Source organism: Panulirus ornatus, chromosome 47 (assembly GCF_036320965.1).
Source record: "Panulirus ornatus isolate Po-2019 chromosome 47, ASM3632096v1, whole genome shotgun sequence".
Classification (NCBI taxonomy): Eukaryota; Metazoa; Arthropoda; class Malacostraca; order Decapoda; family Palinuridae; genus Panulirus; species Panulirus ornatus.
Window position 1 is genome coordinate 18,751,145 of NC_092270.1, and position 27,817 is coordinate 18,778,961.

Genomic DNA, 27,817 nt, shown 5'->3' on the forward strand with positions numbered 1-27,817 from the left:
CATGCCCATAATGCAACTATCACAATAAAGACATTGAGCACTTACGACTCAACTGTCCTCCACTCTCTGTACATAGAACACACGCATCACAACCCTTTACAACAAATTGTCCCAAATAGAGGATGTGTGCTGAAGGAGCCTTACAGAGATAGAAAGGACTCCTGGGACAGGAAGTATGCAAATGAGTATACATGGAACTTTAACACTGTTGTTGACATAATTCTAGGCAAAAAAATCCTTCATACAATCATCTATTACAAGGGCCAAAAAATGGTCAGCCAGCTTCATAGCTGGACACCAAACCTGAGTCAATCACAAGGGCTTCACCTAGATAACCCTTGAAATTTACAACAGAGAGCCCTGAGATGCATACTTTTTCCAACTCTCTATAATCTCTTCCAACAAGACTCTTTGAACATAGCAAGAAATTTCTCTCACACAAAGATAAACTCGCAATCACATAACAGCATCCAAACACTATCCAAGTAACAACAAACTTGCAACATTACATCACTCAACTAGATCACCGGCTAACCTAAAACAGAATGTCTGCATCACTAAAGGAACTGACCATCACTCCCTTCACCTTTGACAGACATGAATGCAACCTGCACTAACAGGGTGAAAATATGTTGAAAACATTCGTGCAGATTCTTGACCATTTCAATCTTTATTAATGTTTTATTATTTTCTAAGAAGATACTTTCTCTCTCTTCCTATTTTTTCTTTCTTTGATTAAAAATGTATTCTCTCAGAATGAAATGCAATATTGTAGTCCTCAGTCCACATAAAAGACCAGAAAATCCAATATGAAAGGGGTCAATGTGTTATGAAATTGCACTCAACTAAACTCTAATCATACTCAGCATCAAATATGATATGCACATGCACTTCACTCCCCATACAACAAACATGACCACAAGTCCATAGACAAACTAAATACCCTCAGAACACTTACTGGTTCCACATCTGGACAAGAAAAACAATTACTTGATATCCTTTACAAGCATTTCACCTGCTCCTTCTTAAACTACACTTCACTTTCCTGGTCACCAGCCTATCAAATGCAAATATAACAAGACTGCAAACCACACTAAACAACATGCTTAGAACAATCAATGGCTGCCTAGCAACCATAAACACTCAACTTCTGTAAAATGCAACAAAATACTTCCAACACCAACTCATCTCAACATGCTCAGCACCTGGTTCTTCGCAACAGTAATCCATAATGACCCACCAATGCGAAACAGGAATAAAAAAAGACCTCTGCCTTATACTTCACAAAACCTATACTCACACATCCTTGAAGTCCCAAAACTACTCAAAACAAAACATATACACACCGAAATGAGCTGACAACCACGAAACAACTATCTTTCCACCACAAGTGTCATAATTAGAAAGTGTATGAAAACTTCTGGTGACAAGGCAATGAAATGCAGCATATAAGTGTATCGCTTGGTGATTGTAATGTCACAAGATTTATAAAGAAAAAAAAGGGCAAAATCATAAATACATGGGTTTCTTTAGTAAGACAGTACAGAAGAATGGAAGGGAAGTAAGAAAATTACCCAAGATCATCAACACAGACCCAGTTAAAGAATAGCTTGAAGATTTTTTTCATAAACACTCTTAAGGGACATTTGGCTTCATGATACACTTTTTCTTCACCATTGTTGATGAACTGAAATTGGATAGGCAAGGTGAAAGGAGCATACAAAATCAGATATAGCTCATAAAACAAATCACTCTTAAAAGGATTACCTTTGTCTCTGTTCGACGTGGACGAAGTGCCATTAGCTTGCGTGCTGCAGCATCTATTGAGTTTGCAGCACCCATCAATTCATTCTCAGCAATAACTGTTGGGTCATCAGGGTCTTCCCAATCATGACCTAAGATATGTAAAACAAAAAGTACACTGCAGTTAAGATTTCATACTTACACATTATCAGATTTTAAAATCAACTGAGAATATTACAGTGAAACTTGGAATCCATTTCTATATTTCAGGGTTTTATCAATTCAAAATACATATATACTAAACACAGAGCAGAAAGAAGTGAAAATAACTAACAGGGTGAAAATAAGTTGAAAACATTCGTGCAGATCCCTGATCATTTCAATTTTTGTTATCAATGTTTGTTACAGTCATAGGAGATTTTCTTCACTAAGACCACTATAAAAATGAGTGATGAACAGATATGAAAAATATATTCTTTCTTTCATACCTGTTTGCCATTTCCTGCCTTAGCAAGGGAGCATCTGGTGTGCATGATCCAGCATATGCTGATAATCATGAGGAAAGTGAAACATGATAAATGCCCAAGTGCACTTTCATGTAATGATCACATCATCATGGGAGATACAAGAATGAGATAAGAATTGGTTAAAGACATTTTTTTTCACCAACACTCTCAAGAGACATTTAGCTTCATTATACACTTTTTCTTTGCTATTGTTAATGAACTGAAATTGAAAAGGCAAGGTGAAATGAGCATACAAAACCTCATGTAGATTAAAAAAATCTATTGCTCTTCAAAGGAATACTTTTGCCTCTGTTCGACATGAATAAAGTCCCATTAGCTTGCATGCTGCAGCATCAACTGAGTTTGCATCACCCATTAATTCATTTTCCTTATATATCAACTGACTGTTCTACGTCTTCTTATCTCATTCTTGTATCTCTCCTGACAATGTGATCATTACACGAAAGTGTACTTGGGAACTTATCATGTTTCATTTTCTCATGACTGAGTTTGGAAGTGTGAGGAAGGAGAAAGTTGAGAGTAAATGTGAATAAGAGCTAGGTTATTAGGTTCAGCAGGGTTTAGTGACAAGTTAGTTGGGATGTGTTTGAATAAAGAAAAATTGGAAGAAGTGAAGTGTTTTAGATATCTGGAAGTGGACTTATCAGTGAATGAAACCAGGGAAGTGGAAATGAATCATAGGTTGGGGAAGGAGATGACAGTTCTGGGAGCGATGAAGAATGTATGGAAGGAGAGAATGTTATCTGGGAGAGCAAAAATGGTTATGTTTGAAGGAACAGAAGTTCCAACAATATTATATGGAGGGTGGATGTGTTGAAAATATGTTTGAGGACAATGTATGGTGTGAGGTGGTTTGATCGATTGAGCAATGAAAGGGTAAAAGAGATGTGAGGAAACACAAAGAGTGTGGTTGAGAGAGCAGAAGAGGGTGATAATTTGGACATATGGAGAGAAGGAGTGAGGAAAGGCTGACAAAGAGGATATAAGTGTCAGAGTTTGAAGGAGCAAGGAGAAATGGGAGACCAAACTGGAGGTGGAGGGATGGAGTGAAAAAGATTTTGAATGATTGGGGCCTGAACATAAAAGAGGATGAAAGGCATGCAAGGAATACAGTGAAATGGAACGATGTGGTATACCGGGGCCAACGTGCTGCCAATGGACTGAATCAGGGCACGTGAAGCATCAGGGTAAACCATGGAAAGGTTAGTGGGGCCTGGATGTGGATAGGGAACTGTGGTTTCGGTGCATTACACATGACAGCTATAGAATGAGCGTGAACGCAAGTGGTCTTTTCTGTCTTTTTTCCTGGTGCTACCTCGTTGACACAAGGGATGACGATGCTGTTTCCTGTGGGGCAGGGTGATGCCAGGAATGGATGAAGGCAAGCAAGTATGAATATGTACATGTGTAAATATGAATATGTCTGCGTATGTGTATGTATATGTATGTATACGAAGATATTCATATGTACATATATGTGCGTATATGGGCTGTTATGTATATATATATATATATGTGTATATGAGTGGATGGGCCATTCTCCATCTGTTTCCTGGCGCTATCTCACTGATGTAGGAAACTGCAATTATGTATGATAAACAATAAATAAATATATATATATATATACATACAAGCCCACACACACATATATATATCTAAAAATTTCAATGTATACATACATATACATATATACACATGTACATATTCATACTTGCTATCTTCATCCATTCCCGTTGCCACCCCGCTACACATGAAATGGCACCCCCTCCCCCACGCGCTCGCGAGGTAGCGCTAAGAAAGGACAACAAAGGCCACATTCGTTCACACTCAGCCTCTAGCTGTCATGTGTAATGCACGAAAACCACAGATCCCTTTCCACATCTAGGCCCCACAAAACTTTCAATGGCTTATCCCAGATGCTTCACATACCCTGGTTCAATCCACTGACAGCACCTCGACCCCAGTATACCACATCGTTTCAATTCACTCTATTCCTTGCATGCCTTTGACCCTCCTGTATGACTCCAATCGCTCAAAAGCTTTTTCACTCCATCCTTCCACCTCCAATCTGGTTTCCCACTTCTCGTTCCCTCCACCTCTGACACATATATCCTCTTCATCAGTTTTTACTCATTCATTCTCTCCATGTGACCAAACCATTTCAATACACCCTCTTCTGCTCTCTCAACCACACTCTTTTTATTACCACACATCTCTCTTACCCTTTCATTACTTACTTGATCAAACCACCTCACACCACATATTGTCCTCAAACATCTCATTTTCAAAACATCCACCCTCCTCCACACAACACTATCTATAGCCCACGTCTCGCCACCACATAACATTGTTGGAACCACTATTCCTTCAAACATACCCATTTCTGCTCTCCAAGATAATGTTCTCACCTTCCACACATTCTTCAACGCTCCCAGAACCTTCTCCCCCTCCCCCACCCTGTCACTCGCTTCCTCTTCCATGGTTCCATCTGCTGCTAAATCCACTCCCAGATATCTAAAACACTTCACTTCCTCCAGTTTTTCTACACTCAAACTTACCTCCCAAATGAATTGTCTCTCAACCATACTGAACCTAATAACCTTACTCTCATTCACATTTACTCTCAGCTTTCTTCTTTCACGCACTTCACCAAACTCAGTCACCAACATCTGCAGTTGCTCATCCGAATCAGCCACTAGTGCTGTATCATCAGTGTGTGTGTGTGTGGACAGGTCATTCTTCATTTGTTTCCTAGCACTATCTCACTGAGGTGGAAAACAGCAATCAAGTATAAAAAATATAAATAAGTAAATATATATATACATAGCATTAACGGGACGGCCTTGATCAGGGTCTCAGCTGCCTGTGCCATCTCAGCTAACATAAAAAAAATAATATGTATACATGTGTATAAATATATTATATACTATTAAGACCTTTCACAAAATATCTCTATCAACCCTACCATATGCCTTCTCCAAATCCATAAATACTACATACAAAATCCATCTACTTTTCTAAGTATTTCTCACACACATTCTTCAAAGCAAACATCTGATCCACACATCCTCTACCACTTCTGAAACCACACTGCTCTTCCCCAATCTGATGCTCTGTACATGCCTTCACCCTCTCAATCAATACCCTCCCATATAATTTCCCAGGAATACTCAACAAACTTATGCCTCTGTAGTTTGAACACTCACCTCCATTCCCTTTGCCTTTGTACAATGGCACTATGCATGCATCCCACCAATCCTTAGGCACTTCATCATGATCCATACATACATTGAATATTCTTGCCAACCAATCAACAAAACAGTCATCCTCTTTTTTTAATAAATCCTACTGCAATGACATCCAAACCTGCTGGGTTTCATCTTCCGCAAATCTTTCGCTACCTCTTCTCTCTTAACCAAACCATTCTCCCTAACCCTCTCACTTCGCACACCACCCTGACCCAAACATCCGACATCTACCACTCTATCATCAAACACATTCATCAAGCCTTCAAAATACTCACTCCACCTCCTTCTCACTTCATCACTACCTGTTACTACCTCCCCATTTGCCCCCTTCACCAATGTTCCCATTCATTCTCTTGTCATATGCATGTTATTTACCTCCTTCCAAAACATCTCTTATTCTTCCTAAAGTTTAATGATACTCTCTCATTCCAACTCTCATTTGCCCTTTTTCAACCCTTGCACCTTTCTCTTGACCTCCTACCACTTTCTTTGATTCATCTCCCATTCATATGCACTCCTTCCTTACAAGTATCGTCCAAACAACTCTCTTTTCTCTTTCACTAACAACTTTACTTCTTCATCCCACCACTCACTACCCTTTTTGATCTGGTCACCTCCCACCTTTTTTCATGCCACATGCATCTTTTGTGCAAGCCATCACTACTTCCCTAAATACATCCCATTCCTCACCCACTCCCCTCAGGTCATTTTCTCTCACCTTTTGCCAATATACACTCAATCTCTCAAGTAATTCCACAAATAAGTCTTTCCAAGCTCACTTACTCTCACCACTCTCCTCTCCCCAACATTTTCTCTTCTTTTTTTGAAAACCTCTAAAAATCTTCATCTTCACCTCTACATGATAGTGATCAGACATCCCTCCAGCAGCCTCCCTCTCAGCACATTTACATTCAAAAGTCTCTCTTTTATATGCCTATCAATTAACATGTAATCCAATAATGCCCTTTGACCATCTCTCCTACTCAAATACGTATACTTATGTATATCCCTCTTTTTAAACCAGGTATTCCCAATCACCAAATAGAAATTTTACCACTGTACACCCAAGAGTTGAACCAAGGCTATAGAGAACAGCAGGCAGACAGAGTACCACTGTCCACTGATGGCAGAAAACCTGCCAATCTAGAACTGATACCTATGGCTCCAGAGGCCTGCCCACTCACTGTGGGCCTGTAGGGTGAGAGGCCTCCCACTCTCTGACCCTGAAGATACCATAAATTGACTTACAGGTATCTCAGTAATGTTTATATATCAGAACATGTATTATTGTTATGTAAATCACTCTAAAAAAATTTACGACTGCACACCTGAAAGACGATCCCAGGCTGTTGACCCCAGGCTACCAAGAACAGCTAGCAGACAGCATACTTAAGGACCACTGATGGGACAAAACCTGCTAATTTGGAACTACCATCTACAGTTCCAGAGCCCAGTCCACATACTGTGGGCCTGTAGGGTGATAGGATGCCCACTCTTTGATCCTGAAGTTGCCACCAGTCGATTCACAGGCATCTCGGCAATGTCTATATACCAGAACATGTAATGTTCACATTAGATCAACCTAGACAATTTTACCTTTGTGCACCTTAGAGTCAAACCCCAAACTACTGAGAACAGCAGGCAGACTGCATACCACTGGACCACTGATGGGACAAAATCTACCACTCTGGAACTGCTATCTACAGCTCCAGAGTACTACCCACTCACTGTGGGCCTATAAAGTGACAGGCCACCCACTTCATGACCCTGATGACGCTACAAACCGACTCATGGGCGCCTGGTAATGTCTATATACTAGAACATGTAATGTTCACATGTGAATCAATCTAAAAATCTTTACCATTGTGTGCCTGAGAGTCAAAGCCAGGTCTGGGCAAATCTAAAGCCTTTAGCCTTTCTCTGTACCTTAGTTCTCTTAATTTTGGTAACATCTCTGTTGCCCATCTCTGGACCTTCTCTATTAACTGTATGTGTTATTTAGGTGAGATGACCAATCCTATGAAGCATATTCTAGTTTTGGCCTTATGTTGGATATGAACAGCTTGCTAAATATTTCCTAAGCCATATACTTGAAACTTATTCAGATATTTGCCATGGGACATTTTGTCTCCTTTACTATTCTCCTGAGATAAGACTCTGGTGACATGTTATGAACAATGTTGTGGGTGTAATTACCTATTTGTACTACATTGCAAGGGAATTTTACACTTGTGGGGCCCCATCTCTTGATCATTCTCTACTATCACAAAAATTCTTAAATCTATATATGCTGTCCCCATTAATATATCCCCAGTTATTCTATTCCATTCATCCAACACTCTTATGCTATCAAAGTACTTCTGTACATCTTTCTTTTCTTCTTTTTAAAAGTTTCTTGTTATTTTCACATTCTGTCCTGTAGTTGCTCTCTTCCTACATCTCTCGAAGAACTGTTTGCTGTCCACATCACTGATCTGTTTTAAAAATTTAAAGGCTGTGTTCACATCATCCTCACTCTTCTCTCTTCCATGGTGGACAAATTGAAAGCCTTTGGCCTTTGAGTGTAACTCAGCAATCTTAATTCTGGCACCATCTTCGCTGTCTTCTGGACTTTCTTTATGAGATCTTTGTGCTTCTTTAAGTACAGTGACTAAACTTGAGAAGCCCATTCTAATTTTGGCCTTACGTATGATATGAACAGTCAGCTTCTTTAAGTACAGTGACTAAACTTGAGAAGCCCATTCTAGTTTTGGCCTTATGTATGATATGAACAGTTAGCTAAGTATTTCCTTATCCACATGCTTGAAAGCTATTCTGATATCAGCCAAAAGACAGTTAATCTTTACTATTTTCCTCATGCAGGGCTCTGGTGATGGGTTAGGGACAATGCTGACTAACAAGTCCTTCTCATATACAGAATCTTGAAGCTTGTTTCCTGCCACATAATGATTATATTGAGGCCTTCTTTCACTTTGTCCCATCCTCATTACTCTTCATTTGCTTGGGATGAATTTCATCAGCCATGCATCAAACCAACTTTGCGAGTCTCTTTAGGGATTTTTATTTCCTTCATAACTCTTGCCTTAGGTTCAAGAATATTCAGCGAGGGGGGCCATACCCTCAAGTAATTCACATACACCAAAAAAAGGGTAACAGTCCAAAAACAGAACCCTGAGGTTTTCCACTATTGATCTTCACCCAAATGGAGAGGGCTGCTCTGATATGCATCCTTTGTTCCCTTCCAATGAGATAATTCTTTATCCACTGGAGGATATTCCTTTCAGGTAGTCCAGCTTCTTAATAATCCTCTCATGCAATACTATGTCATTATGCTGTCTTAGACAGTGCTCACTCTCATAGAAATCTGAGGTTTGTTGCACATGACCTTTATTTAAAACTTTTTACTTAACAGTCGTCCATTTGCTTTATGATTAACTTTTCCAGTACCTTACAGACCACATTTGTCAAAAAGGATAGTCTGTAATTCAGTACTTCTTTGCAGTCTCCTTTCTTATTGGTGGGCAAGATATCTCACCTTTTCCACTCTCTTGGCAATTAGTCTTTCTCTAGCGACATCTTGAATAGTATTTCCAGAGGTCTGTCTAATGTAAACACTCATATCTTCAACACATGAGGTGAACTTTCATCAGGACCATAAGTTTTGTATTTGTTAAAATCTTTAACATTTCCTAAAGCCTCCTCACCATCACATCTCACAACTGAAAACATGTCTGAACTTGTAATCCAGTTCCTCACAAATCCTTAAGTCACTCTCAACTATTTTCCTCTGAATCCCTTAATCAGATTATCTGCTCTTTAACTGGCAACCTACTACTGATACATTTATGGAAAAGTTTTGTTTTTCATCTGGCTTACCCACAATATTCTTTATCAAATTTTTTCTCTTCTTATCCTGCTATACTTATTCCCCACTCTCTTACATCTTGCATGAGCTGGCAGGCTGCAGTGTTGCTTTTAACTATGCCTTTGCACATCTATGAGCTCCCTTGCTTTCTGACATCTCTGATTAAACCACTTTTCCCTTTTTCTAAACCTTCCTATGGTATTTCAGGCTACAGAAATACATGTTAAAATATTTGTCATACTTGTTTGCCATTTCCTGCATTAGGTGGGGTAAGACAGGAACATGAAAAAAATGGCCTTATTTGTTCATAACAATCCTCCAGCTGTCATGTGTAATGCACTGAAACCAAAGCCCCCTATCTACAACCATGCCAGACAAATCTTTCCAAGGTTTCCCCCTGCATCTTTATAGCCCCGGTTCATCCTAACATCAGCTTGTCACTCTCTGTATACCACATAACTCCATTTCACTCTATTCTATGTATGCCTTATAATATCCTGAATGTTCAGGCCTCAAGTACTCAAAACACTTTTTGCTCCATCTTTCCAAGTTGATCTCTACCTTTTCCTCGCCACTCCCTCCCTTCTGATACATATATCCTGTTTTGTCAACCTCTCTTTACTCATTCTCTCCAAAAGTCAAAACCATTTCCACACATCCTCTTCTTCAACTCTCTCAACAATACCCTTTTTATAATCACAGCTCTCTCTCATCCTATCACTTCTTATTTAACGCCACATACCGTCCTCAAAAATTTTGTTTAGAAATCATTCACCCTCTTCTGTGTCTTCTCATTAATAGCCCACTTCTTACATCCATACAAAACCATCAGAACCTCTTTTTCCACACATTCCTCAAAGCTCCAAAGATCCTTACCCCACCTCACATCCTATGACTCACTTAAGCTCCCATGGTTCCATTTGCTGCCATGTCCACTCCCAAATACCTAAAATACTTCACTTCCTCCAAGTCTTTTCCAGTTAAACTTACACCCAAACTGACCTGTCTCTTTCTAAAGCTACACCTAACCTTGCTATTACTTACATTTACTCTCAAGTTTCACTGTTCACAAACTCACTCAAACTTAGAAACTAAACTCTGAAGTCTCTCACTCAAATCTCTCACCAGCAAACAACTGACTCACCTTCCAAGGATCCTCACTCCTGCCAGATTGTAAATCATCACCTCTCCCTAAAACCCTCACAATCACTTCCCTCATCATTCCATCCATAAACAGACTGAACAACCATGGTGACATCACACACACCTGTCACAGCCCCACCACATGGAACTGCTCATCCTCCTCTCTACCTACTCACACACATGCCTTACTCTGTTTCTAATAACTCTTCTCCCACACCATATATTCATCACACTTTCTACAAAGCAACTCTGTCAACCAACCCTGTCACATGCTTTCTTCAAATCTATAATGCCATATAGATATCAGCAGCAGCACAGGCCCTCTTCACCTTTTTCAGTATGTTTTCATTAAATCTCATGTCAGGGCCTGGGAGATGGGGATGCATACGGTACAAAACATCAGGGCCCTGGCTGTCGGTGTGTGTGTTTGTGTGTGTGTGTGAAGCAAATACATGAAATACTTGAGGACTATGACTAAGCGTGGAGATCTTTATCTAAAGAAAACTAATCCTTGCATCTTGTTATCCAGAAAAATAATAAATGACAGATGTTCCAGTAGGTGAAGGAGGGAGTTAAGAGGCTCGGAAACAGAAGCACCAGAACCAATCATTTCTGTCTGAGGTGGGGCCTTGTTGGTGGTAAGCTGTTTCAGGTGGTCCATAGAGTTGGATTAGGAAGATTGTGAAAAGTTTAGGTCAGGAACATGACACCCCTATAACACGGGTTTCAACTGCCCTTGCAACAATGCTGTTATAACAAACTGTACCTTTTTATGGTAAGCATCCATTAAATTTTGTCTGCATTACCTGTGATAAGGCAACAGCTGCTGAATCAGGTACTCTAAGGGGTAATTTAGACAAACATAGAGCACCTCTCTCTTCCTCCTTGTAACCCTCACTCAGCCCCATCCCAATCCACCTTGAGCACCTTACCATCATGTTCTTTGATAATTATCCATTAAATGTACCTGTAATATGGCACCATCTGTTGCTGAGCCAGATAATCCTGGGAGGTGACATAAAATAACTTAGTACACCTCCTGCTATCTACTAGTAACCATCACTCTACCTCATCCCACTCCAGTAGAATCTCAGTTCCCTACCGCCATATTTTTTGGTAATGATCCACTACATTACATCTGTATTACTCATGACATGGCAAAAGTTGCGGAATATAATTTATTGAGTGAGGTAAACAAGCCTTGTACACCTCTCTCTACATCCCAATAATCCCTACTACACCCCATTCACTCCAGCAGCAGTAAAAAAACCTCATCACCTTTCTCAGTTCGTTTTCCAGTTAGATTTCACCACACATCATGTATATATTTACACTGGATGATGTGACAAATCACCATCAGCAAGACTGTATCATCGTCAATGGGTGCAAAGGAGTACAGTCTTATTTACAAACCTCTCACTCCAAAGGAGTCCACTATTTCCCTGATGCAACCTTAAGAAAAAAATAATTCCCACCAATCTTTAGGGTCCTACTGAAAAACTATATGATAACCACATTGAAGTTTTTCATTTACTAGCAAGGGAAAAATCACAGTTTTCTTTTTAAATTACTGCAGTGAGATATACTGATGAAAACTCATCTTGCTCTAGTACAGAAAAGGAAAGAATATCTTGAATTCCAAATCTTGTCAAACTTTTCACTCAAGGACTTAACTGATAAATTCTAAACTTCAGGCCATATACTCTCAATGATGTAACATTAGATATACAGTACACTACAAAAGCAAGAGCAAAAGGTTCTATCCTACAAAAGCATAATAAATGTTGAACTTCCTGCACAAATGAGCATAGGGAAAGATTCTACTCATCAAGTACAAAATGAAGAGATTAATTCTCAAAAGAATCATTATCAAGTTCTTGTCATGCCAGAGATAAGAAAGAATAATACCTCTAATTGTAATGTATTTACACAGATAAAACTGTATTATGAGTATTCGGCACCAACAAAGGAAGTGAAATACATCAACACCAGAGATTATGTACATATAAGGCATTTTGTGCCTTCAACTTTCATGCCTGGACCAACAGTAAGGTAGAGTGAAATCATCAATATTGAGCCTTGTATCAGGATTCAATAAGATTCAGCTCCCTATTTACAAAAATAAATATTTGGAACCTTAGTGAAGCATATATCTGGGTTCAAAACTGATGACTTTATCAAGTAAGCATTTACCAGCATTCAACCCTCTACCAAGCTGAAAGAGATGAAGTTTTATACATTGTTGACAGGTGCTTATCACCTATGATGCAAGAGCTGGAAAGAAATGTCAGACATGAAAAACAGAATTACTCAGGCAATAATAATGACAGTCATCATTCTGAAGATTTCAACAACGGCAAGCTTCATGTAAAACCAAGACCCTGTGATAATGCATCATTTCAGTAACAAAGTCTCTTCATTGAATATTACATATAAACAGCATGATCAAATAATGATATAGACAAAAGTATGCATTTCTAATTGAAAAATTAGTTTATCACCCGAACTTGGTTCACGAAAATTTTTGTATGGGAAGATAATTGACAGAGATATGGGCAAATAACATGCAAATGCCAATCTACAAATGGTAAAATGTCATGGCTACAAATGTGCTTCACTCACCACTGGGTGGACTCACACCGGCCTCGTGCCATTTGAAGTGGGCTGTAGAGGGGATACAGTCAGATGTGTTTGTGGGATGGTAAAAAGATGGGAAACACAGCAAGGACATGTCTTGTATTTGCTCCAAGTAATAAGCAAAATTATTAGGCAAACATTAATTAAAATTTCTTCTAAAAGAGTATCATAAGCTATCAGTCAGATAATTTTCATGGACTGATGCCTAAAATCCTCAAGCTAGCAGGAATAGGTCTTTCAAATGTAACAGAAAAAGACCAAATCAAATATTTACAAAATAGAGAAAAGCATTGCAATGGGTGTATCACAGACATCTTCCTTTCATTTCCCATTTCCTAGTCTCATCCTTTCTACACATGGTAAAAGACCATGGTAAAATACTTTTAGAATTTCCTTGCCCTTTACTTTTAATGTTTTCACTGGAATGCGTACCCTTTGCACAAATGCAAACCTTTATAGTATTTTTTAAAATCATGCATATTAACCATTTCCAAACACCATGCATAAGGCAACTGTTTCATCAGCTTGTCAAATTTACATATGGCATATCTTTAGAGCCCCAATACCCATTCAGCATTTCAGTTTACCATCTTCCCTTACAAAGGCAAGCAATCCAACCCTCACAGTTTGTCATTTTTTCATATTCTGGTCTATATGTAATTTCAATTAAAGTCATTTGGGACAAAACCAACAGCAAAAGGCAAGCCAAAACAAATCAAACAAAATTCAAGCTATCCAAAGCACCACCCTAAATCTAATTCTAACTCCTTTCTCACCCTTTAATGGTTCAGTTGTAGCCACCAACTCTGTGACACATTGGGCAATCTTGCGTGACACTGTGCTTATTGCATTTCGAGCCTCTGGACTTGACTTATGGAGAAGGTGCATCACCATCTGGAGAAGCTCTCGGTACTGCACAGCCAGATCATGCCCAGCAGTCATCACCTTTGACCGAAGTTCAATCGTTTCAGCACACCAGGCTGCAGCCTGGTAAAAAAAAAAAAAAAATTGAATGCTTGACCTTGATACAGCACTATCATACATCTACTATGTGAAACTATATTATCCCCTAAACAGAGAATGACCTTCAATACCATAATAAAACACTTTTTCTTTTCAAGCAGTAGCTAAGAAGGCACAGGCAACTAAATGCCCTAATCATGCCTAATTCACACATTATATTTCTTGTTTCATACTTGTTAGCTGTTTCCCTGCATCAAAGAGGTATTGCCAGGAACAGACAAAGATAGGCCTCAGTGAGAAATATCCATTCTCCAGCTGTCATGCATAATGCACTGAAACCACAGCCCCATATACAACCAGGTCACACAGAATTTTCCATGGTTTCCCTTGGATGCTTCATATAACCTGTCCAATGACAGCAAATCACCTCCTGAATACCACACTGCTCCAGTTCACTCTATCCCTTGCATGCCTTTTGCTTGTTCATAGGCATTCTTTTCTTTCTTTCATACTTGTCTGCCATTTCCAAAGTTAGCAAGGGAACACCACAAACAGATGAAGAAAGGCAACATTCAATAAAATTCATTCTCCAGCTGTCAAAAGCAATACACAGACAGACAGACAGACACACAGTTTATATTTTTCTAGAAGACAAAGAGGGGGGCCAAATGAAGGTTTTCCTTCTAAGGCTTAGTACTCTGTTCTTGATGCTACCTTACTAGAGCAGAAAATGGCAAATGTGTATGAAATGTATGAGGATTAGCAGAATGCATGCATAGTGCCATTGTACAAAGGCAAAGGGGATAAAGGTGAGTGTTCAAATTACATAGGCATAAGTCTGTTGAGTATTCCTGGGAGTTTAAATGGGAGGGTATTGATTGAAAGGGTGAAGGCATGTATAGAGTGTCAGACTGGGGAAGAGCAGTATGGTTTCAGAAGTGGTAGAGGATGTGTGGATCAGGTGTTTACTTTGAAGAATGTGTGTGAGAAATACTTAAAAAAACAGATGGATTTGTATGTAGCATTTATGGATCTGGAGAAGGCCCATGATAGGGCTGATAGAGACGCTTTGAGGAAAGTCTTAAGAGTATATGGTAAGGGAGGTAAGTTACCAGAAGCAATGAAACGTTTTTACCAAGGATTTTAAGGCATTTGTAGGAGTAGGAAGAGATTGGTTCCCAGTGAATGTCAGTCTGCGGCATGGGTGTGTGATGTCTGCTGATGTCCCCATGGTTATTCAATTTATTTATGGATGTGGTGGTTAGGGAGATAAATGCAAGAGTTTTGGAGAGAGGGGCAACTATGCAGTACGTCGGGGATAAGAAGGCCTGTGAAGTGAGCCAGTAGTTGTTTACCAATGATACATCTCTAGTGGGTGATTCAAGTGCAAAACTGCACAAAAGGTGACTGAGTTTGGAAAAGTGTGTGAAAGGAGAAGACTGGGAGTAAATGTGAATAAGAGCAAGGTTATTAGGTTCAGTGAGGAAAAAGTTAATTGGGATGTAAGTTTGAATGGAGAAAAATTGGAGGAAGGTAAGTGTTTTAGATATCTGAGAGTGGACTTAGTAACGAAGTGAGTCACAGGGTGGGGAGGGGGCGAAGGTTCTGGGAGCGATGAAGAATGTGTGGAAGGAGAGAACGTTATCTCGGAGAGCAAAAATGGGTATGCTGGAAGGAATAATAGTTCCAACAATGTTGTATGGTTGCGAGGCATTGGCTATATATGGGATTGTACGGAGGTGGGTGGATGTGCTGGATATGAAATGTTTGAGGACAATATGTGGTGAGAGGTGGTTTGATTGAGCAAGTTATGAGAGGGGAAGAGAGGTGTGTGGAAATAAAAAGAGTGTAGCCGAGAGAGCAGAAGAGGGTTGTTGAAATGGTTACGACATATAACGAGAATGAGTGAGGAAAAACTGACAAAGAGGATATATGTGTCATAGGTGGAAGGAACAAGGAGAGGCGGGAGACCAAATTGGAAGTGGAAGGAACAAGAAGTGGGAGACCAAATTGGAGGTGGAAGGATGGAGTGGAAAAGATTTTGAGTGATCAGTGCCTGAACATACAGGAGGGTGAGAGGTGTGCAAGGAATAGAGTGAATTGGAACAATGTGGTATACTAGGGTCGACGTACTGTCAAACTTGTACTAATGCAATGCCAACATTCACATTTTTGTCCTCCTTGCAATTATACAGTGACACTATACAGGCATTCCAACAATCTTCAGGCACTTAACCATGATCTATACATGAACAACACAATCACCCTATTTCTTAAGAAATTCAACTTTAATCCCATCCACTCCAGCTGGTTTGCCACATTTTGTCTTATGCAAGGCTTTCACCACCTCATCTCTTTTAACCAAATCATCCCTGAGGATTGGAGAGATAGAACACTTCCCATGTATTCCATACACAGATGGTGACAAAAAGGGGTGGTAGCACAGAACTGGAAACCCTTCTCCCCTTCTTGCATTCCAGTGTCTGAAAGTTGGAATAGTTGAAGAAGCCAAGAGAGAAGTGCTCACCCTCCTTGAAGGTTCAGGATAGGGTATAAGGATGTGCGTGGATGTAACCACAAAGAAAAGAAGGGACAAATGGGTAGTATGCTTGAAAAGAACCTGGATGTTCTAGCCCTGAATGAAACTAACCTCAAGAAAAAGGAGGAAGAATGGTCCAATAAAGTCTAAAGTGTACAATTAGGGGTTTGTGTGAGGATGAGCCATGGAAAGGGTAGCACCTCTGCTCAAGGAGTTGTCAGAATGTGTGAAAGAATGCAAGAAAGTGACCCCTAGACTGATGTGAGTAAAATGAAAGTAGATCATGAGAGGTATGTGATTGTTAGTGCTTATGCACCTGTGAACAAAAGATTTAAGAACACAGGCGAGTGTTTTGGAGGGACCTGAGTGAGTATGTCAGCAATTTTGATGCAAGGGATCAAGTATTAGTGATGGGTGAATGAAGCCAAAAGTGGGTTATGTGGAACCTCAATGTATAATTGGAAGGCATAGGGTACCCAGTGATGTGAATGGAAATGGAGAACATGTGGTAGAGTTATGGGCTGAAAAAAGGACTGTTTGAAAATATCTGGTTTAAAGAGGGCACACATACATATATGAAGGTTAGTGGCATAGATAGCAGGCAGGTATTACTGGATTATGTATTAATGGTATTTATATACAAAAGAAAGACTTGAATGTGAAAGAGCTTAGGGGGATAGCTGGTTGGACATCTTGGAGGTCTTGGTGGAAGCAAGTGTAAAGCTTTGTAAAGGAAAAGAGAATGTTATACGTGGGAAGGAGTTGGTGAAGTTAGTAAACTTAGAAAAGACATTTGTGTGAAGAGATATTAGAAGTCGAGTGAAAAATGGCAAAAGTAAATGAAGCTTGGGGAGCGGGTGAGGAATAGGAGGTATTTTGGGATTCAATGCTTACATGTGCAAGAGAAAAGTGTGGCACAGTGAAGGGGGGGCATATGAAAAATGATAGTACTTGGTAAGCTGAGAAAGTTATGTTGCTAGTGATAGAAAAAAAGAGAAGTGTATGGGTATGTTTTGCAAGGAAGGAATGCAACTAATGTGGAGATATATAAGAGAAAGCTGCAGGAGTTTAAGAGGAAGCTGGAGAGGCCAAAACAAGAGGACAAAAGAGAGATGGGGTGAACAAGTATCTGCAATCCTTAGGGAGAGTATAAAAATGTTTTGGAAGGAGGTTAATGGTGTGAGAAAAACATGGGCCATACACAAACATCTAACACATTCATGCAAATTTTTTCACTACTATTGCAAGATGGTGACATAAAGAAAATCTAAATTACACACAAACTTCACTCACAAGCAGGTGGGATGCCTGATTCCAAACTTTTCTATCAATGGGCTTCAGTATGCACTTCTATCAAAGGGCAAGAATATATTGAGTTGCATTCTCATGAGCCTGTAAATCAATCAACATTAAGAACTGCCCCCAAACAATACTTAGTGCTATGTTGTCATTCATATAATAACTTCTAACGAGTCAAATTTTCATCTACAATTTATGCTGAGCAAGCTATCTTAAATCCATCATTTTTTCCTCCAAAATCTTCTTGGTTTGCACTGTTACTTTGACAGCCCCTTAATGATGATCCTGCTGCTGTTGCTAAACAGGTCACTGAAACCTCTAAATCATCTTATCACTATGCTGGTATAAAAACAATATCATCGCAAACAGAAATCTTGTGTATATGTACAATAAAGCTGGCAAGACTGGCATATGGTTCACTTTGCGCATCATTAAATAATCAACACATGATGAGTCACTTCGTTTACTCATTACAATAGGTGAGGATGTATTTCTCTTACAAGTTCCTAGTTACTAACCTTTAATGCAGATACTGCTCAAAATTGAATACCCACCTCTTCTTCTAAGATGATTTGCTCTAGGTAAGCAGGGTGTTTGTCAAGCAAACCTACTTACTCAGCACATAAATCACAGGCTCTTAACTCTTCCAAAGATGAAACAATCAATAAAAATCACTAACATAAAGGATTTTACACTACAACTCCAAAAATGCATATGGTTAAGTTATACTATGACATGTAATACAGAATACAAGAAATCACACACATAAAAGTTTTAATACTACAAGAAACGCCTAAAATGCATAGTAAAATTATACATAGGACATGTACCACAAAATACTATGGTCTACGTAGGGCACATACAAAACACAAGAAATTAATCTGAGGTAAGAATTCTAGTAATACAATTCATTTACATAGTTAACATGTTACAATCATCCATAAACAAATAATGTACTCAGTATGAACACAAGCTTAAGGTTGTGAAGTGTGTTCAAGTTCAATGAAATAAAGGAAAGCAATTACACAGCAAATAAATACCTTGCATGTAGTAAGCATATCTGAGATAGCCTTGCGACCCATGTTGGCAGCTACAATGACATCTTCTTGCTTAAGACTATTGCCAGCACCCACAGCTTTCGCTGTAGCAAGAGTTATAGGTTTGGTGCAACGGACTAAATCTTCTGGAGTTGCTTTTGTTTTGGGGGCTTCATCTGAATCAAAAGCCTGTAAAAAAAAAAAAAATAGTGGTTCAAAGTGCTGACAATCTTTCTAGGCCTAAAAATGTCAAGCTGTGGGAATGTGTGCTCATATGCCTTCTCAAACAATGAAGCTGTCAGTCCTGCATCTGCTACCTGCTTATCTATATACTTCACCCAGCTACATCATTAGTGGATCAATTTAGCTTAAGAATCTAATGGTATGACTATTGTTTTGTTTATTACAGTACTGTAAATATCAACTCCCCTTATGGAATTTTCATGGAAGTGCTCTTAGAGACATTTTTTATTTTAATTTTCTTTTAGATATACATATTAGCAAATTAACAAAATCGTGGCTTCCAAATATCATCATTTTTTAAAATAAAGTGCTGCATTCCTTACTGCTTAACAAATGTTTAACAAGAGCAGCATATGAATGTTGTGAATTAGATGACTATAATTCATTCTGAAAATCAGCTTGCATTTCTGGACTTTATTGTTTGTTAAACCTTCAAAATTCTTGAAAGTGATGCCTCTCTAAACTCTAGAAAACTGGTAATCTGGCAACTGCTTGGTCCCTAACATTCCCACCTAACAATGCTTTACTGCATTCATCTTCTGAGCCAGAAAGCAAGTTTAAGGTACTTGTGTCTGTAATTGAATAGTATTTTTCAGTAATCATATACAATGAAAGCCATTCATTCTTCCTTTTCAGCCCAGGGTTGCAAGTCCTTTACTAGTCAACAGGGATACCGCTAAAAACACTTCACTCAAATATGAAGTGATAGTTATGGAAAAGATTGGGGACAATTTTACCTTGGGATGAAATCATAACATTTTGAGTTCTTATCAGCCCACGTGTGGCAAAACTGAGACTAAGGATAGTTCTGAAGGGATACAATCAATTGGCAAAAACTTAAGCACCAAACTTTACCTCACATCTGTGAACATAAACTTTCAGAGTTTCAATACCAGGAAATGAGCATGTTTCCTATCCAAGTGATGTAAGGTTACCAGGCAATAAAAAAAAATCTATGATGTTTGATCAAAGGGACATTATCAAGCAAGTGAGTTTCAGTCTCCTAATAAAATGTTAAAACTGATCTTAAAGGATAAAAAGTTAAAACATTAGTGTCTTTAAAATCAGGAGCAAATACTCTTAAGATTCTTAAGGTATGGCACTGAATTCATTTTCCCACACATTCCTTGCATGTTGTAGAAGGTGACTAAAGGGGAGAGAGTGGGGGGCTTTAAATCCTCCCCTCCCATGTTCAATTTTCCAAAAGAAGTAACAGAGAAGGGGGCCAAGTGAGGATATTCCCTCTTAGACTCAGGCCTCTTTTCTTAACACTATCTCGCTAATGCGGGAAATGGTGAATATGGCGAATATTTCATGTGTGGCAGGGTGGATACAGGAATGGATGAAGGCAGCAAGTATGAAAATGTACATTTGTATATATGTATATGTCTATGTATATGTATGTATAGGCTGAAATGTATATTTACGTATATGTGTGTGTATGGGTGTTTATGTATATATATGTGTGTAAGTGGTTGGGCCATTCTTTGTCTGTTTCCTTGCGCTACCTCACTGATGCAGGAAACAGCGATTAAGTATAATAAGAAAATGAAAAGAATAATTTTTTTCATACTTATTCGCCATTTCCCAGGTTCGCGGATAGCGCCAAGAGCAGAAGACTGAGCCTTAGAGGAAAAATCTTTACTTGGTCCCCTTCTCTGATCCTTCTTTTGGAAAAATAAAAACTGGAGGAGAGGATTTCCAGCACCTCCACTTCTTTTTGTTTTCTAATAATCTTCTCCAGTGTTTTAAAATCTGTGCCTTTCAGAGATACTGGCATGTAATTTGTGCAATTTCCTTATGATGATTCCTCTTCCACAAACTTTTTGAAACACAAATCAAGTGACTCTGGAGTGAATGTGTTTCAACAGCCTTTAATCACCCCTCCCCCCAACCATCACCATCACCACCACCTTCACACAGCAACATCCCATACCTGCCTCTCTAACCTGATGTTTCTTTCAAAGGTCCAGTAGACATTAGCCCTAAAGGATGCCATGATCAGCCTGTAATCCAGAGGCCCCTTGTACTTTACTTCCACTGCCATGAACCTGACCTGACCTGAAAACAAGCCACTAACTTCCCTACCAGCACTAGATATCTCATTACTGTCTGTCTGTTTATCTATTCATATCTCTACTACTTGTTCCCTTTGAGAATTCCCTCGAAGGGGTGGGCATGGCAAAAGAGTCTTCATAAGTGGTGAATTCCTGTGCCACTTCTTAGCCTTTAGTGACTCACCATCTTAAAAGGTCACTGGCAGAAGGCAACTCTAGCATGGTGTTTCAAGAGTCTCTTACCATATGTTGCTCCCAACTACATCTACCTAATGTGTCTACCTAATGTTCCAACCTACTACTATTTCTACCTAATGCTCCAGCTTAATGTTCCTACCTCCTACTTCTACCTGATGTTCCTACCTAATGGTACTATCTACTACCTCTACCTATTGCTCCTTCCACTTTGCCAAAAGGCAGGGCTAGTGCATAGTGTTCACTGATGAAAATTCAGACTTACAAAGAATGAAGTGTAAATTAAGTGCTGTCAAGTGCTACAATGAAAAGGAGAGATTGTATGTTTGTGGACAGAATTTCAGCAGTCCACATATGGGTGAGGGAGAAAGAAAAGACAGTTACTTAAGTTAGAGTGCAACTTGCCAATCAATGATGCACTGGCTCACTATGCAGCCATCACTAACCCTTCCGATATCCTTGCAGGTAGTACCAGTGATATATCTCCCTGAACGGTAGCTGCCTACAACTATGTACCAAAATATCTCGGATAAACAAAGGCATGTACGAACAAGCAAAAACACAGTGAAACACCCATTTCTGTTGCGGGATAGGGGCAAGAAACAGGCAAGTAAAAGAAGTTATAGTGAAAAATTACAGTCAATATGAAATTTTAAAGGACACCACAAGAATCATTACTGATGTCCATGAATTTCTTAATACAATTCATGAATTATTCTAAAGGCATAGAATATTTGTATATGATGTAAAGTTTACATTTCATCCAAGATGAATAACATACTGATTGCAATGCCATTCCAAATAACTGGCCAACTGCTTCAAAAACTGAGAAGTATCATTGACTAAGACAAAGAATGATAGATACTTTGAAGTGTTATAATGATACAGAGCAAAATAACATAAAAATATGAATTCCTAAAAATGAGTCTTAAACTAATTAAAAATGCAAAATTTATGTGTGCAATAGATTAAAGTACAAATGAAAAAATAAAAGTTCATCTAACCCTTATCTCCTGTGCAATGGCTTCAATTGTAGCCTCCAGAGCTCTTGTCCCACGTGTATGCTCATCTTCCACAGCTTTAACTGTCTTCAAAAGTGATGTCACATTCGTCACCATTACCTGTCATAAAGAAAATTAGAGTCATCAGAAGACATCTACTCATTCAAGGGATCTGTGAAAATGGCGTTATATAGAAATAATGATATCTGAATTTGTATATCTATTCCAAGCAATCATAAAAGTTTAACAACCCAATAAGATATCAGAGGAAAAAAAGTGAGAAATAAGGGAAGATACCAAGTACAACTGCAAGATGCAGTTTGTACCATTAAAGTACGAACATTTCTTTAACATGGTGCAATTCTATAAGCAGGTCTGTGAAAGAATCCTCTAGGTTTACACCATAACAAAATAATCAAGATTCACTTTATTGTTGTTAAATCTTAAAACATGAAATAAGTGGGTTGAGGACTTAGTACTGCCTAGTGGTAATGATTCAGTATAACATACTAAATTTTCCAGTCAGATGTACTGTGAAAGCTTGCTTCAATTTTGAAGGACCTTATTTGAGTAAAACTGTTTAATCATTCATAATCATTTTAGTTTACCTATGGCATAGAATGCTTAAATGATATTTAACAACTGATGTATTATTTCAGAAAGTCTGCTGGCAATATTGAGTCCTAACCCTTTCTTTCCAAGCAAGAACTCTAAACATAAAAACACACACTAATACAGGTTCCACACATGGAATGCATTATGCCATACAACAGCCTTAAAATAAAAAAAATATCAGTTTCTTCATTATACATAAAGCTGAAGTCTGTCATATTATAACATTCAAGGTTAATAAAATGTTTCCTGCTCTGTATCTGCTAACCTGAGTCTAGCAAATTAAATAAGGTCAGCTCATGCAAATTCTTCATGAAAAGTAATTCATTTGCTGTACATCACACAGTCAAGTGTCGCATAAGCATACAGTATACTTTATCACTACTGCAGGAAAGTACTGAAAGCCTTCAACAATTCATGGATCATTATAAGTTTGCATTATTAAGGAAGTTCCTTTGTTAAAGCATACATCATTAGATTCTTATATTTCAGATGTTTAATTGTCCTAGGATGGTACTTCCCAAACAAGACTGTCATAAAAATAGCTTTTCAAATAAAAAATTCTGCCTTGATATTTTTCTACAGACTTATGAAGCATTATAATCTCCACATAAAATGAAAACTATAAGGCACCACCTAACTTCACACATTACAAAACAACAAAATGAGAATTATGAATAAACACTGAATGAGCAACAGTTTGTTTTTAATGTGATTATACCATCTAAAGACAATCAAAAAATATCTAAACTCTCTTGTTGGACTATACATCTTAAAATTAAAACTCATGGTAAATATTACTATGGTCATTATTGGAAAACCATGCCATTAGTCCCTTGACAAGCAACTATATCGAAGTGAGGAAGGAAACATCTGTCTAGAAGAAAAGAAAGATAAAACAGCCAAATGTTAGTAATAGGATTATTTCATAGCTCCCTGCTCACCTTCCTCTTACCATCATGACCAGTGATATTTGGTTAGCTGTTTTATTTACACAAATCAATAACTTTTTTTTTTGATGAAAATAAACATTTTGGTCAATAAAAAGTATCTTCAAATCAGTAATGGCTCCTTCTTCTGTTCCAAATTTGATATTGAAATACAGTAAGGAAAGGGTTTCAAGCTCTCACTACCACCCCTCTTCATCATCTTTGATGCACAGCAAACATGTGGGAGATATTCTTTCTCTCCTATCCTAAGCTGGAGAACTGATGTTATTAAATGAGGTCATTTTTTTGTTTGTTCCTTGTGCTACCTTACAAATGCAAGGAACAGCAAACAAGTATAAAAAAGGCATCATACACCTATAATATATATCTATCTTTTTTCATACTATTTGTCATTTCCCGCATTAGCATGGTAATGTTAAGAACAGAGGACTGAGTCTTTGAGGGAATATCCTCACTTGGCCCCCTTCTCTGTTCCTTCTTTTGGAAAATTAAAAACAAGAGGGGAGGATTTCCGGCCCCCTGCTCCCTCCCCTTTAAGTCACCTCCTACAACATGCAGGGAATACGTGGAAAGTTTTCTTTCTCCCCTATCCCACGCATTAGCGAGGTATCGTTAAGAACAGAGGACTGAGCCTTTAAGAGAATATCCTCACTTGGCCCCCTTCTCTGTTCCTTCTTTTGGAAAATTAAAAACGAGAGGGGAGGATTTCTGGCCCCCTGCTCTCTCAACTTTCAGTCGCCTCCTACGACATGAAGGGAATACATGGGAAGTTTTCTTTCTCCCCTATCCCCAGTGAAATATATAAATATATATATATATATATATATATATATATATATATATATATATATATATATATATATATATATATATATTTCTTTCTTCTTTCTTTCAAACTATTCGCCATTTCCCGCATTAGTGAGGTAGCATTAAGAACAGAGGACTGGGCCTTTGAGGGAATACCCTCACCTGGCCCAATTCTCTGTTCCTTCTTTTGGAAAACTGAAAAAAAAACCGAGAGGGGAGGATTTCCAGCCCCCCCGCTCCCTCCCCTTTTAGTCGCCTTCTACGACACGCAGGGAATATGTGGGAAGTATTCTTAATCCCCTATCCCAAGGGGATATATATATGTGTATATATATATATATATATATATATCAACAGGTTGTACCTCTCTAATCCGACGCTCTGTGGTCCGATAACTCCCATGGTCCTGCCTGTTTTGAATCTGCTGCCATTAGTTTGAGGATCTGCAGCCAGGATGGCGCTGTTAGCAGCATTAAGGTGCCAAAATTTTTTATAAAAAGCTTTTGCTGATAAAGCCAGAAAAGTCTAAAGTTTCGGAAAACTTTGAAAGGTGCCAGGAATAAAGAATTAGACAGTGTACTTAAAAAGTGGTTTAAGCTTCCATGTAATGAAGGTGTATGCATTTCTGGGGAGATGCTTATCAAACAGGTCAAAGTTTTTCATAAAGAACTAAAGCTAGACTATGACTGTGAATATTCGCAAGGATGTTTATCCAAGTCAAGTGGAGACAAGGAATTTCTATACATAGTGTGTGCAGTGAAAAGTATAGTACTGACACGGAAGCTTTCAGCAGAAGGCTGTATCAAAAGAATAGATAAAAGCTCCTATTCTCTATTAAAAACCAACAGAAATATGTACACGGCGAAAGGCAGTGTACAAGACAGCTACCTGGCTGGGACTGATGCAGCGGGGGCTGGCTGCCTTGACAATAATAATAAAACAACAATAATAACAAACCAAACCCGACTACCAATCTATGGTCAACTGTTACATTAACTACTCATCACAAAGCTACAACAAAGTTTGTGGCTGAATTTGCACGGTTAGTGGCAGCGGAAACCTTAGCCCCAGGACAAGTGCATAATGCTGACGAATTTGCCCTGTATTAGCGTTGTATGCTATGAAAAACCCTTGCTCAAGATATTGCGGAGTCTCCATCTGGGGGTGCTTCAGACGTAATCTGATGTAACAATAAATAACTTGTTTGGATGCATTAATGGTTGTATTATTTCGTGTTTTAAGCTTTGTTCTACTTTTGAGAACAGCAATAAGTATGTGGAATGAGCTGGCAAGACTAGGGGTTGGGCTTATATTTACATAGAGGGTTTCCTTAGGGGTGAATTTCTGTTTTCTGGCATTTTCTGTGGTCCACTAATGGCAGGTCCCAATGCTGCCAAATTAAAGAGATTCAACCTGTGTATATATATATATATATATATATATATATATATATATCTATATTTTATTTATTATACTTTGTCGCTGTCTCCCGCGTTTGCGAAGTAGTGCAAGGAAACAGACGAAAGAAATGGCCCAACCCACCCCCATACACATGTATATACATACGTCCACACACGCAAATATACATACCTACACAGCTTTCCATGGTTTACCCCAGACGCTTCACATGCCCTGATTCAATCCACTGACAGCACGTCAACCCCGGTATACCACATCGATCCAATTCACTCTATTCCTTGCCCTCCTTTCACCCCCTTGCATGTTCAGGCCCCGATCACACAAAATCTTTTTCACTCCATCTTTCCACCTCCAATTTGGTCTCCCACTTCTCCTCGTTCCCTCCACCTCCGACACATATATCCTCTTGGTCAATCTTTCCTCACTCATTCTCTCCATGTGCCCAAACCATTTCAAAACACCCTCTTCTGCTCTCTCAACCACGCTCTTTTTATTTCCACACTTCTCTCTTACCCTTACGTTACTTACTCGATCAAACCACCTCACACAACACATTGTCCTCAAACATCTCATTTCCAGCACATCCATCCTCCTGCGCACAACTCTATCCATAGCCCACGCCTCGCAACCATACAACATTGTTGGAACCACTATTCCTTCAAACATACCCATTTTCGCTTTCCGAGATAATGTTCTCGACTTCCACACATTCTTCAAGGCTCCCAGGATTTTCGCCCCCTCCCCCACCCTATGATCCATTTCCGCTTCCATGGTTCCATCCGCTGCCAGATCCACTCCCAGATATCTAAAACACTTTACTTCCTCCAGTTTTTCTCCATTCAAACTTACCTCCCTATTGACTTGACCCTCAACCCTACTGTACCTAATTACCTTGCTCTTATTCACATTTACTCTTAACTTTCTTCTTTCACACACTTTACCAAACTCAGTCACCAGCTTCTGCAGTTTCTCACATGAATCAGCCACCAGTGCTGTATCATCAGCGAACAACAACTGACTCACTTCCCAAGCTCTCTCATCCCCAACAGACTTCATACTTGCCCCTCTTTCCAAAACTCTTGCATTCACCTCCCTAACAACCCCATCCATAAACAAATTAAACAACCATGGAGACATCACACACCCCTGCCGCAAACCTACATTCACTGAGAACCAATCACTTCCTCTCTTCCTACACGTACACATGCCTTACATCCTCGATAAAAACTTTTCACTGCTTCTAACAACTTGCCTCCCACACCATATATTCATAATACCTTCCACAGAGCATCTCTATCAACTCTATCATATGCCTTCTCCAGATCCATAAATGCTACATACAAATCCATTTGCTTTTCTAAGTATTTCTCACATACATTCTTCAAAGCAAACACCTGATCCACACATCCTCTACCACTTCTGAAACCATATATATATATATATATATATATATATATATATATATATATATATATATATATATATAAATTATCCCTGGGGATAGGGGATTAAGAATACTTCCCACGTATTCC

General features: G+C 38.8%; 1 protein-coding gene across 10 annotated transcripts in view; it reads right to left on the reverse strand.

Moving 5' to 3' along the window:
- The window catches only part of rhea (Talin_middle and talin-RS domain-containing protein rhea), a 639,718-nt gene that overhangs the window by 22,125 nt on the left and 589,776 nt on the right, over window positions 1-27,817 (reverse strand). For 7 of the 10 annotated variants that reach the window (XM_071689881.1, XM_071689879.1, XM_071689877.1 and 4 more), the window contains 5 exons: window positions 22,501-22,617; window positions 19,005-19,190; window positions 13,940-14,150; window positions 13,149-13,190; window positions 1,768-1,895 (listed from right to left, as the gene is read on the reverse strand). In XM_071689881.1, the coding sequence (XP_071545982.1) occupies window positions 1,768-1,895; window positions 13,149-13,190; window positions 13,940-14,150; window positions 19,005-19,190; window positions 22,501-22,617 (684 nt within the window). The remainder of the gene's footprint in view (window positions 1-1,767; window positions 1,896-13,148; window positions 13,191-13,939; window positions 14,151-19,004; window positions 19,191-22,500; window positions 22,618-27,817) is intronic. The other 3 variants (XM_071689886.1, XM_071689884.1, XM_071689885.1) reach the window with 1 other exon arrangement.